Genomic DNA, 14,381 nt, shown 5'->3' with positions numbered 1-14,381 from the left:
AGCATTGCTATTGTGAGATGGGACAGAAATTCCAAGCAATCTGTTAGTATATGTAGAAAGTATTTTCCTTCTCTTTTAAGTCTCTGAGTTGGAAAAAAGGCCATAATTGAGAGATTGGAGAAGAGAAGGTGCTTACTCGAGTAGATACCAATTTAATAAATAAAGAAGATAACTATAATAGTTAGGGACATAATTTTATAACAAATAGTAAGTGGAATGATTAAAAATAGATAATAAAATATTGAAAAAATGTAAAAAGTAGAGAAAGTCCATTAAAGAAAAAGTAAGTTATCAAAGTAAAAATTATATTTTTCCTTTATTTTCTCTACACTTTGCATGATTTTTTAAAGCCTATAACCTTTTTGTATTTGTTGTTAAGTTAGATTAAAAACAAATATTTCCAAAACAAAGATACATTTTGACTTGGGATTACTTTTACCTTAAATGTGAAATTCCTGTAGATGCCTCTGAAAATAAATCAATCTTCATATTAATGATGGTAAGTTCCTTTTTCTGCCATACACTTTAAGATAATAAGCTAGCTAGGTAAATGTCTCAGGAATTATTTTGATGAAACTTAAGGATCCGAGTTCTATTCCATTATGAGGCAAAGTAACATGACAGTTATGAATGGTCCCCCCTAAATCAACAATTGCTGCCACATTAGCCTCCTTGTTGTGTCTTAAGTTACAAGGAATCAAACCATCTTAAATCAAACTGGTACATGCATCCATTCACTTTTCGTCCAATCAAAACTGAATTACCTGTCAACAGAGAAGTACACTTACAAGTGTGAAACCATTTGACCATGTTATATTTTAATTTGCAGAGACAAAAATGACAAGCAATTTATTTACATAAAACTGTACAAAAGCAAATTAAATTATGTAAAGTATTTCATAAATAGTTGGACGAGTGTTTAATACATTTCGCCATGTTAAGCATAGTTGCGTGCATAGTGACTCATAATAAACGATGATAAATTGTTCTCTGCTTCACTATCAACATCCAAGTAGCAGAACAATAGTCAATGATTAACATTACAAACAGATCGTACCACACTGAATGCAAGTGCTTTAAAATGTAGGAAAAGTCTGAAAGTAAACCCTAGGTAGCTGAGCAAATGATGCTTCCTCCAGATGTTATCATTATACCTTCACCTAGGTCACAACTAACAAGCTTTACTATATTCATGATCATCCTCACTTTTTATTATTTATTTATTTTTGCTTAAGGACACATTTTCTTATTTATCACTGAGAGCATATACCTAAGATTATTTAGGTCTTCAGATTTCTCATGACTGTTTTTGGATGGCTGTTTGGTTCTTGACAATTTCTTCTGGTCTGTGTGTTTTATTCTATTTTCCTACAAGACAGCTTCCTAGGGTAATGTTTCAGTCAGACATCCTCAGTACCATCTTAGTTCCTCCTCCCATAAAAATAATGCCTCCCTTGTTTTCTGAAACTCAGGCAGCAGGCCAGTCAGAAACCATACAGAAATGATATCTGGAGATTCAGAAAGAGCAGTAGATTTTAGATTGAAGCTACAGACGTTTTAATACACACAAATTTATATAGTTACTCATTAATTTATAAATGTGTCCTAATGTATAATGCATGCAAAATTCACTTGAGAGTCTTGTGTACAGAAAACAAATGTGGTTTATATACTGTACAACCAAAATGAAACCATAGCTGAAAGAAACACAACAAAAAAGAAATAAAGAATAAAACTCTAAATCAGTATTTTACCTTGCCAAATGGACTGATTTCACTCCTGATAGTATCTCTGTGTTACACTTACAATAAACGCTTTCATCTTCTAGTCAGATTTAAGCAGCCCATATTAATGCCTTAACTTTGCTTTATGACATAACAATATTTAAGACTGGTCCATTATCTGAGTTTGTCAGAAGGCAAATTTTTAATATATTATTTATTATTTTCAGAAAATAAACATAGACAAATATACAGGATCAAAAAAGTTGGGAATAGCCCATTTTCCCTCATTGTCCAAACCCAACAACCGTTTTTTTTTTTTTTTTTTACCATAACAACAGGTATAAAAGGCACAGTTGCTTATTTTGCATTCACTCATTTATTTATTTTTTTTGTTTCTTTTTATTGATTTTTTTTTTCAAAAGCACTCTATATATGGAGTGGCACCAGATTTAACCTATTTAAAATAAAAGTCATACAAACACAAAATATATTTCTGTGTCATGCCAGCTCATTATATAATAAACATGTTATGATAGCTAATTCTACTAGAATTACTGTGAATACTTACAGTACACTGAATTTTATTTTTTCACACCCATTTTAGTTCTAAAGAGAGGTTCATGAGTTAAATGACAATGGCATGGCTATCTTGAATGGGGTGCAAACATCATTGGGGAATGTGGATCCAATTAATCCGAAGGTCCAGTGTGACCCGTATTAGTTTTATAGACAAGAGAAGGGTTTAAGATAGAGTGAAATGAGCTATCAGTGGTTTCAATGTCTCATGAAAGAAAGAAATGCATTTAAAAAAAAAGTTTGTCAAACATCTGTGTTATGCAATTGAGTATTTTCTTTGTAACGTGCAAGAAAAAATATGTATACATTTCATAAGTATCTTTAGAAGTATTTTGTCTTAATAGGTACTTACAGATTATACAAGGCAGAACTGCTTTAATGCAGTTTCCTAACAAAGTACTAGAATTGCATCTTTCCATAGTGTAAATAATAATCAAACATAAACATGTTCAATTACTGATATTTTAGTCCAATGCTTTTTGTTTCAATTACATATCTTTTTGCATCCTACCTATTATACATAAACTAACATCAAAATGAAAACTCCATTTAAGAAAGAGCATAAGGAAATGACCCCCAAATTGTACCCCACCAAACAGAGAAGTGGTTTTCAAAGATAAGTATTTTGAGGACCTATAGTGAATTATCAACCTATATTCCAGGCTGTGTCACTTTATACTCTAAGAAATTCTGCAAAGCATGAAACTACCCAAAGCTACATTGTTTCTACAGTTTGCTAGAGAGCCATCAAGGCTATGCCTTAACCAGCTTACAAACATTCAGTGATGAGTTTGTTCTCTTCACACCTGTTATTCCCTATTCTGTCCATGGATTGTCACTTTCGTCTGAATGTCCCAGCTCAATTTTCAGCCATGTTAGGTTATCCTCTATAGAGCGAGTAGCTCAAAATCTGCATATTCTGTTTCTTTTTATTGCACTGGAAAAACTCTGCTTTCACCTTTGAGATATACATCCTGTGAAAAATGTCACTGCCCAAAACTCCTTTCTTTCATTTCAGTCTAGATTTGTTTAAATAATGTTCAAATCACATTAGTGATAAAGTCAACTAGGGTGTCACCTTGTTTCAATGTTGTGAGTCTCAAAATATTTCTATATTGCACACGATTCAAAATTAATGCACTTGTGGTGCATCAAAGTGTGCACTGAACAAGTAAAAAAATGCAATTATAATTTAAAATGTGGATAAAAAGAGCAGCAAGCATAGCCTGGATTCTAAAATGATAATCGTGGACTTAACTAACAGGACTATATGCCAATGCATCTCTCTTAACCTACCCATGATCCATAAATACTATTTTAAAACATGGAATCTTCCCTGATAATATTACCTGAAACTAAACTTGAACCTCAACCAATTGCCTATTATAATACCAAAAATATATCTCACTAGTTTTCATTCTCTGAGCTTTCAAATAAAATCCATTTTAAAAGAAAGAACATTTTCCTGGGCACTATAAAATGAACTAGTGTTTGATTGTTTCTGTGTGTACATGGGTTCAGTTGCTTTTGTTGCTTAATGGTTTTCCACATCAAGACCAAATCAACTTCATGATTTCCCTGATCTGCCATATGATCTTTGGCCTTTGGATGATACAATTGTTCAAGTTAGTTAATAATAGTGGTCTTGTTCTGAAAAAATATATATAATTTTTAGAAGTCATAATTAGCGAAATTGATACATGTAATCAAGACTGTGTGTATACTGAGAATATTTGGTGAATGTATGGAATTGAAGTTGATGCTCTTGACCTGAAAATAACAACATATGCAAAATTTAGGACTGCAATCATCCACTGAGTATTGTTTTGCTCTTAGTCTTTGTTGGAATATTAAAGCTTTGATCTTCCCAAAATGCTTTTTAATACAGTCCCTCTTTCTAAGGACTGTACCTTTAGAGGGACTCTATCACTTTCAAAGGATTGCCTTTGATGGTGATAAACCATATTCTGATGGTATGTCTGAAATACATTTTATCTGTCCTGCTTATTTTTGACCAGCCGGATGACACTCGAACAAAATCAAAGTGACTAAAATCATGCTTCAGCTTAGGGATAATGAGAGTGTGTTGTGTTCTGCTAATCAGGCTTCGTACAGTTACTGTGAAAGAAACTTGCAACTATCCCCCTATTTTTTTCTTTTTTTCTTTTTTTTTTTTTTTTTGAGAGGGGTGGGGAAGAGAAAGTGAGTGTTGGGAATCAGTGAAGGGGTTAGACATGCAAGTAACAAGGATGGTTTCTACATTGTACAGTAGAATCAGGCTAACAGTATCACTAAAGGCCTGATCTGGAGGCAGAAGTGGCAGGCAAAGCTTTGTCTCTTTGGTAGCCCCCTCTTTGTGATTAAACGTTTTGCTTTGTAAGGTTTTTTTTGCCCCTTATTCTCCTTTTCATACATGTAAAGAACTTTGCTGTTGCTCCTTTATAGCCTACAGGTAAACTTCTCTTCTAGTGAGAGTATTGACAGGAGATGGCTTATATTCCCCTGTTTTTGTAAGGGGAATATCCTCAGGGTTGGCTTCCTCATTTTTGCTGAAACTAGCTGCACTGAAGGTCTCATAGGATGAGGTCAACTTTTTGTTCAGGAGGTTTCTGTTGCGGTCACCCATGATGGCGGCCTCCCCATTGGCCAGCTTTTCCTGGCTTCCTCGTTCATCAACAGGCATGAAAGTGGAGAGTTTAGGCTGGCTCTTCTTCCTCTCCGGAGAAGTGCGGACCGGCATCCAGCAGGAGTCTGAGTGGCCATACTCATCACACTCACGAGTGCACTTCCCAGTCAGGGCTACATCTGGAAGAGGCCTTGAATCTGAAATCCAAGGAGAATAAGCCATTAGTATTTGACACTCTTCAACAGGCTCCCCTGATCTATATGAAATTGGAGGAAATATATAAATATATTCCTTACCATCTTATTTCTCATTTCCCAACACCCTCTAGCTCATCATTCCATGGGACAGTTTTTAATCCCATGTGCATCAAAGATAAGGTTTTGCAAAGACATCCAATATTATAGAACAGGAAAGTAGACAAAATGATACATTTAAGTGTGTAGTTGAAACAGATATGTGTTTGTTACATGACAGGGACATGAGGATAGTCTCAGTTAGAAGCTCTAAATACATAGGTAAATTTGTATAGGTGCTAATATTTTCCACATCCATAAGAAAAATTATTAAATCCAAATAGACAATTTTCTGGATTTATAAATTATCCCAGAAGTGGTGTGCTTTTGCCAATTGGATTTCTTCCTGCTTATACATTATTCATAGAATGCAAATATGCAAAACCTTATATTTAAAATACATTCTAAGACATGGGGTGACTCATAAGTAGAACCTAAATTGACAGCACATTATGTGGTAAAAAGTAAAAAGCAAGGAACCAGTAGTTATAGGTATAAGCATACTAGCAATATCACGCACCTGCCCACCCTAGCCCACATCCCCTCACCCCCCTCTTACCATGCCAAATGACCTAATATGTGCTGATGTGTTCACATCAAAATACATAGGCCATCTTATCTGAAATGTAATGTACTGGGTGAATATGGGTAAGTTACTAAACTTTGGATGAACTAGCATGTACTCTAATTAATGGTGCTGGCCAATGGAATGGGAAATGACTTTCACTTCTAAAAGGCTAAATCATGTACAAAGAATTCTTAGGAAACAAGATTAAAGATGACAGTTAATAATTACCTATATGTATAATTGAAAGCATGTGTCTGTCTTTGGAGAATGGTTATGTATTTTCTAAATATTAAAAATGTTTTTATAGACTTTGTTTGAGAAAGAGAGAATGGGAGAGAGAAAAACCTGCTCTACTTCCACAGATTCTGAGGCAATAACCTGAAGGGTTTTATTTAAAATGTTTTATTGTTTTTTATTGCCAAACAGAAGAACATAATATGACTGCATTCCAGTTGTTATCACGTGTTATCATTTTATTACAAAGCTTGGGACTTAAAGACTGACAAATTTGACCTCTGAAAATGTATTTGCAACCAGTGGAATCAGTGAGATGTGCATGTGCACAATCCTAGTACATTTGTTTAAAATAGAAGAGGAAGTTATTTAAATTATTCCCAAGATATGTACACTTTCTGCTTTTGCTTCCACACACCATCCCCTGTAGTTTAACATTTGTATAGGATATTTTAGACGTTTTACTCAGCTAAATCTCCTAAATGAAGGCTCTCCACTAATGTTTGTCATTTTTTCCTTCAATGATGGGTAACTGAAGTATTGACATTTGTCGGCCCATCGATTATTGAAACAGTGTCCTGGGATTTTTATGCCCTTGACTAAGCGTTCACAAGGAAATTCTAGTGTTCTACACTGGAAATCTAGAATTATCTGACCCTTTCTTGTAGGTAAAATGTAAGGTTAATTATTTATTACAGTTGCCCATGCTGTCATTTGACTTACAAGTGAGCAGATTCTCTTTTTTCGTCAAAAGAAAAAAGTACTCTCCCACTCATTTTTTTACCCTAAATTGTCTGTTTCTCAAATATGTATTTTAGATGCATTATAATAATCAAATTCTTGACAAATTTTATTAATGGTTTTTGTAATCTAGTTGGTTTAAATGAACAAACTGCAAGTTCTTTGAGAATATTTCCTATCTTGGGATCCTTTTTTCTTTTTTTTTTTTTAACCTGACATAAATGCTTTGAACAGGGGGAAAAAAGGATAGAAATGCAAAGTGTAAGATCAGGTCTGCATTTTACTCAAAATATTTCCTTTTTTTTTTCACTGCTTCAACAAATTCAAATTGTTCCTCTTTTCTTATGATAGTGAATAGCAAGGACATGGGAAAATAATCAGGAATTTAGTTTCTAAAATATAAAAAAACTTTATGAATGTGGTTGTTATTCCCTGCAGAAATGACCCAGAATTGTCTCCAATCATCTCTCCACATTTATGTCTCACACAATATGTCAGCTCACTTACATAATGACTTATACAGGTGGCTACTTTTCAGGAATTAATTTGTGCTTTTAGTTTGAAATTCATTGCACTTGTTTTCCTATTGTTTGAGATGCATTTATAAACAGCTTGTAATTCTATATTCATGCTCAAACGAGTCTTCTTATTTTTAACTTGTGTACCTAAACTACCTACAGCTCATAAGAGATTATACTCATTTATTAAATAGATTGACTGAATCTCCCATCAGCTACAAGTGAGATGCTCCAGTTCTTTCCTTCAGTCTTTTCTTCACAGTCTGGAGTATTTTCTGCCAAAATTGATTTCCTCTATTGCTTTTAACGAAAGGCAGCTTGTCTTCTGTGCCATCATATACATGCAAGCTGCCACATCTCTATCCAAGAAGCATGACTTTTAATAAGGATCTCCTGTCATTTCCAAAGTAAAACACTTGATTGGGGACCACAGTGGAAGTTGACAAGCCTAATTGGCTGAGACATGTTGCAATGTTTGTCATCAGATTTAGAAAAATAATCAAGAAGGGCTATAAGAGATTCTTCACAAGCAATCAAAACTTCCAATTTGGTTGACTAAAGTGAATCTTCAAAAGAAATACCAATGATTAGCAAATGCAATCTGTATTACGATGCAACTTATTAAAGAAGGGCATGAGTGGAAAAGTATTTTTCTTTGTTTACATATTTTCTTATTTTAATTATGCATGCATATATTATGAATTTTTTCAACATAAAATTTATGCAGGATCTTAGAGAAACATCACATGCAATTATTTCTTCTTTCCATAAAAGACATACTTTGAAACTGTCCTATTTTTTTGTGGCATTATAGAGGAAAACCTTTCACAATTAGTAACTCTTCTTAGTCTTTCATTGAAGGATGTGTTTTCTAACATCTAAGAATATTATTTTATGCTTTAGTACTGTTCTTTTAAATTTTGATCTCAGTGAAGATGGAAGACACCTGATCACAAATCTTAGCTGGCATTGAGTAAATCAATACAAATGAACAACAGGAAAATAAAATAGTATTCTCTGTAAGCATTTTCCACAATAAAGCCAGTTCCTTAGATTTTTTTGTTGTTGTTGTTTCTGTGTTTCTCAACGCCCCCATACCCCATCAATCATATCAAACCTTGAGAAGACTGGAAGTAAAAAAATGGTATCCATCAAATCCTGTTCTTGCTTAGCATTACTTGTAGAGGTTTCCATTTTAACCAAGTTATGCTATTTACTAGAATCATTGCATCTTATTAGAAAGTTAAGATCCTTTCCTAGACATAAGGTTAATATCTCTCTTGAAAGTAGACAGTTTTTTTTCTTTTCTTTTTCTTTTTTTTTTGAGACAGGATCTCACTCTGTTGCCCAGACTGGAGTGCAGTGGCACAATCTTGCCTCACCGCAACCTCTGCCTCTCAGGCTCAAGCGATTCTCCTGCCTCAGCCTCCTGAGTAGCTACAGTTACAGGCGCGCACCACTACCACCTGGCTAATTTTTGTATTGTTTCAAAATACAATGGGATTTCGCCATGTTGGCCACGCTGGTCTTGAACTTCTGACCTCAAATGATCCACCTGCCTTGGCTTCCCAAAGTGCTGGGAGAAAGTAGACAGTTTTTAAGCCATCAAACTAGCAAACAATCTTAGAACAATTCATAACACATGAAGTACTTCCCACATGAAGTTCATCTCTTTAATTTAGCACTTCAATCATATAGCAAGGAGGATGGAACAGCGAAGGGGTCCAAGCTACGGGAGAGCTGAAGCCGAAGAATAAGTGTTTTGACTTTCAATTTACTGTTTTCCCACTACAACACATTGCTTCTTCTTAAAATATAACAGCTGAGTTATTTAGAGGTCAATGACTGCTACTCATAACCATCTGAACAAGCTACAGTCTGCAGAGAAAGAGAAAAAAAATCTGAGTAGCACAGGAAATAGATGTCACAGAGTCACAAATTTTACTACTTAGTGAAAAGAATGACACAGCCTCCCTAAAACTATACATTTTGGAAAGTGGGGAAAATTATATGTTTTCTTAAGAAGTCAGATTACCTCTCAAAAACATAGTATTTTTGTTTTTACTAGGCAGGGTAGATGGATGGGTGGTGGGCAGATGCTGCTAGATGCTGTTACAATGACCTCAACAAGAAGTGACAGATAGATAATAGATAGAATTATTAGAAATAACAAGGAAAGCCCAGGTTTAGAGAGGAATTTCATGTTTCCAGAAGCTGCCTTACATAATTCAGAACCCATTAGAGACAAAATTATTATAGGAGAGCACAGTAGACTCATTAAGACTTGAAGACAGTTCTGCACCAGGAAGGATTTTAAGTATGCTGAGTTTTGCATTCTGTCAGAATCCCAGACACTCACTCTACTCCAGGTCCTCGGCTTGAGGCTAGAGATACATGAATCTTTGTATTTACTGAGAGAAGGTATGAAAATGTTATATTTAGTTTTAAAATATTTCCAATGAGTTTTCTTAAAGATCAGATATGTAAAACTGTATGTATCATTTATTTGTTTAACTCACACATTATTTGATTTGCTAGCCATGTGAGATAAATGGATTGTTAAGTCAACGTACGGACTTCCCAGATGTCCACATCATTCCTCCAATTTGTTCATTAACATCAAACTCTAGCATATGACTAACATTACTTGACAAAATCTGCAAAAAAATAAGAAGCATTTTCTTCTTTTTATTTATTTTGTTTTATTTTATTTTATTTTTCGAGAAGGGTCTCGCTCTGTCATCCAGGCTGGAGTGCAGTGGCACGATCTCGGCTCATTGCAACCTCTGCCTCCTGGGTTCAAGCGATTCTCATGCCTCAGCCTCCTGAGTAGCTGACACTACAGGCGTGCACCACCAAACCAGGCTAATTTTTGTATTTTTAGTAGAGATGAGGTTTGGCCATGTTGGCCAGGCTGGTCTCGAACTCCTGATCTCAAGGGATCTGCCCTCCTCAGCCTGCCAAAGTGCTAGGATTACAGGCATGAGCCTCTGCTCCCGGCCTGGTATTTCTTTCCTTTAGAGACAAAATAACAAAACAACACAAAACAAAACCACATGCAGGAATTTTTTCGTTTTTCCTTTTTAAAGCGTATGGTTTTCTTTCTATGTTTCTTGACTTCCCTCTACACAAAGACTTATTTTTTCTAGAAGCACACTTAAATGCTAGTGAAATTTGGTGGACTTACAAAAGGTTTTACAAAAGGGTAAACAAGAAAAACAAAAGATCAGTGAAAAATGTTTTACTATAAATGTTTTAACATTCCCTTCACTGTCATTAGTCTAAATGAAAATATCTCTTTTACTCAAATGATTAAATAAATGCTTTATTTTAAAATAGCTGTTAGAAAATTGTTTACTTTCATTTTATATGACAGGGCTGAGAAAAAAATAATTAAATAAATGTTGGTTAACCAAAACTTTTTTTTGGATAATTATTATCATAGTTAATAAAGATTGGAGGTGAGGAGACAAGATCCAAAAGATGCACAAGTGAGTTGGACTTGGCTTTTTCATATAAATAACTAAAATATCCCTGCCTTTTGCCTGTTTGGGGAATTTAGGAAGACTAGACAGACAAACACATCACAGTTCACGGTCAGGGTGGGAATCACTGACTCAGACCAGCAGTTTGTGATCCTCTAAATGTAGGAACACTTTCTGGAAGAGGAGAAATTTATAGTTATGTAAGTAAGTGTCACTCTGGCCACAAAAAGGCCATTAAGATTTCCAAAGAGTGATTTAATTTATTACAGAATCACTTGATTTAACCAAAATAGAAGAGTATAGGAAGACTGGCTAATCAATCAATCCTTGCTGTGGCATCATCTGTACCATTTCTGGGCCCTTCCTGCAAAGAGCAATGAACTTTTAAAAAGAGCAGGAGATTTAGAGTCCCAGTAGTGCTCAATGTGATTCCAGGCTCAACCACGTAGAAGCTGTGTGACTTCTGACATAATTTTTCTGAGCTTCAATTTCCTTATATGTGAGATAATAATACCTACTCCCACATTTATTGTGGGATAAAAGAGTTAATGTCTATACAGCTCGTAATATGGTCCTGGCTGCCGTGTAGGTGTTCAGTAAATAGTAGGTCATAGCCCCTGGAGAGATTTAAGGAGGTAGAGATTTTTTCCTCTCTGAAGTCTTCCAGGAATAAAAAGGATATTGTTTAAGAGAACAGGCTCAGTAGCCAGGTGATCTAGATTAACATTCTAACTTTGTCACTTCACAGCTGTATGAATGTGGACAAGTTCCTTGATTTTAGTTTCCTCATCTTTGTAATAAATGTTTAAGAATGTATTAATTTCTTAGAATTACTGTGAGAATTGAATGTGTTAATATATGTAAAGTACCTATAATAATTTTTGACACGCTGTAAGCCCTCAATAAATATTACTTGCTTCAGGTGCACAATCTCTAATCCAAATTCAGTCTTCAAAAAAATCTTAGGAAAACAAAAGGATCTTTTTCCCCCTTCATAAGTTTACAACAAACCTGATATGAATTAATGCAAGGCTAGTTTCATCTTTTTTGTCTCACATAGTGTGAATATTCATATGTTTTACTATATAAATAATGTGTTTAATTAAAAACATGGCCTTAGACTCTTTTAGATTTTTAAAATAATATATGACACATGCATAACATATAACATCTTATAACATATGAAGGATTCCAAATTTTGAAATGTATCTGGCCCCAAGGGTTTCAGATAATTCATTATGGAATAAATACCAATTGTCAAGCAAATGGGTACCTATTTTCAGTTACTTTTCTAGTAGTGCTAATGGATTTATGCTGATAGAGTCTGTGATCCACAGAGCTACCATCTATCTAGAGAAATACGCTGGCCACTGGATCCTGGTTACTCCACATTAGGCATCCTCCTACTACTTTTCTATTAGGAGCTTGCCAAAGAAGGTTTATTCAGCACGTGTCGTGGTTGCTCAAAATTCAAGGGCAAATGATGTATTATTTGGAGTTATCTTTACAACCTCACAGATCAACCTCATGATCAATCATTTCACTTGAAACTTGCCCCTAAGATACTAGGTTGCCAACGTGCTGTCTTGCTTTGCTTGCATGGGTAGTACAAGGAGCAGCTCCATTAAAAGTTGGGTCAAAATCAGCAATACATTATTTTAAGAATGAGAAATTGAAAATCAGGACAAGACAACCTAAACACAGGGTAAATACCTAAAATGCACCATATATCAAAAATCAAAACAAAACAGCCATTCAGCATGAGCTATGAAGATTTCATGATGTATGGACATGAAATTCTTCCAGTCTCCCTACACATACCCACTTTGGAATGTGACATTACTACTCTTACTGTCGATTTTGCACCCCTTGAAACTGGACTAGTGTTGACAACCAGAATGTGGCAGAAGTGATACTGTGCTATTTTCAGCCCAGCTATTAAGAGGTCACAACTTTGCATTCACCTTTAGAACTCTGGGATCACCGTCCTGAGAGAAAGCATGGTCTAGCCTCTTTGCAGATGGAACCCCACTTAAGAGAGAGACCCAGCTGACCCAGCAAAGTCTATCCTAGTCAGTTCACCAGGTGAATGCAGTCATATGAGTGAGCCAGGCAGAACATGAAAAACCACGTAGTCAATCCACAGAAATGTGAGAAGTAATTGATCTTTGTTGTCTGAAGCCACTAAGTTATGTTTGTGTGTTTGTTTGTTTGTTTCGAGGAAATAGTTCATTGACAAAGCAATAGGCCCCTGAAATAATTATCATAGATATATTATGCTATGTGCAATAAATTAACTGTTCCAGCAATAACCCAGGATCTGACAACAATACATTCTACTTCTTTTTTGTTTGTTTTTTTGTTTTTTGAGATGGAGTCTAGCTCTGTCACCAGGCTGGAGTGCAGTGGCACAATCTCGGCTCACTGCAACCTCCGCCTCCCGGGTACTAGCAGTTCTCCTGCCTCAGCCTCCGGAGTAGCTGGGATTACAGGGATGCACCCCCAAGCCCAGCTAATTTCTGTGTTTTTAGTAGAGATGGGGTTTCATCATGTTGGCCAAGATGGTCTCGATCTCCTGACTTCATGATCTCCCCACCTCGGCCTTCCAAAGTGCTGGGATTACAGGCGTGAGCCACCATGCCTGGCCCATTCTACTTCTTTTATATCTCCTTATCATAGATAATAGACTGACCAATATCACTGCAAGTACAATGCTTATAACAGAACATTTTCAGAGACATAAGCACATTTAATTAAGAAGTTCAAGTAGAGGGCTACTATCTAAACCTTTAGAAATTCTGGTCCTTTAATTACAGGATTTCACTGTGTTATACCTAGGAGTGCTCTAGTTCAAGCTGACATGCCAAGACAATATTAAAATGTTTAAACATGTTTGAAAGCATCAGCAACTTTTCTCTGTACCTTAGGCTAAACTCAAATAGCAATTGAATGTATCTCAAGAAGCATTTACTGCCTTTAGGCTTAGACCACTGTCATTCTGAATGTGGCATTATTATATAGAGTGGAGATTCTGTACGCCACATCTCAAGCAGTCTTGCTGAATCAACTCAAACATGAATCTGCTGGTTGGCACATGAAAACTGCACTACAGCAGAAAAATGTGTGAGGACTGCTTAGGAGCAATCAATTTATGCACATCAGAGATGTGGTTTCACTTTGGTTCTCCTCTTTACCCATGCCGAGTTAGAAACAGCAGAGGTTCTCATGTGAAGGAGCAACGTGGAAAGAGAGGAAATAACTGCTGCAAATGAGAAGATTCTCTGATATAGATAAAGAGAATTTATAAAACCCAGGAACAGACAGGGGCATATATTCCACAATAACCAATTGATTATCCCACTAAGAATAGACCCAATTCTTGGTCATTCATGTTTATTTTTTCACTGAAACAATCATAGCTTTCATAATTTTCCCTCTAGTCTCTTGGATTTTCTTATATTCAAAATTACTTGCTAAGGAATTATATACTTTAATAATTTGTCAAAAACTAAAAGTACTCTCTCCTCACATAAATGCAAATATGTATCCACAAAATTTTGCATGCAGTTTCTGTGGGGTTCAAGATACCTGAATTAGAGTCTCAGAATAGTTCCAA

The 14,381-nt window shown here is 35.4% G+C and overlaps 1 protein-coding gene across 4 annotated transcripts in view; it reads right to left on the bottom strand.

Annotated features, from left to right (window-relative positions):
- Positions 1–791: 791 nt before the first annotated feature.
- Positions 792–14,381, bottom strand: part of PCDH7 (protocadherin 7) — a 423,894-nt gene continuing 410,304 nt past the window's right edge. For 2 of the 4 annotated variants that reach the window (XM_054485432.2, XM_054485433.2), the window contains exon 3: positions 792–5,123. In XM_054485432.2, the coding sequence (XP_054341407.1) occupies positions 4,747–5,123 (377 nt within the window). In that variant the 3' untranslated portion in view covers positions 792–4,746. The remainder of the gene's footprint in view (positions 5,124–14,381) is intronic. The other 2 variants (XM_054485437.2, XM_063663592.1) reach the window with 1 other exon arrangement.

Source organism: Pongo pygmaeus, chromosome 3 (genome assembly GCF_028885625.2).
Source record: "Pongo pygmaeus isolate AG05252 chromosome 3, NHGRI_mPonPyg2-v2.0_pri, whole genome shotgun sequence".
NCBI classification, from domain to species: Eukaryota; Metazoa; Chordata; class Mammalia; order Primates; family Hominidae; genus Pongo; species Pongo pygmaeus.
Note: the sequence above shows the minus strand (reverse complement) of the source record. Positions and strands in the feature narration are given on the sequence as shown.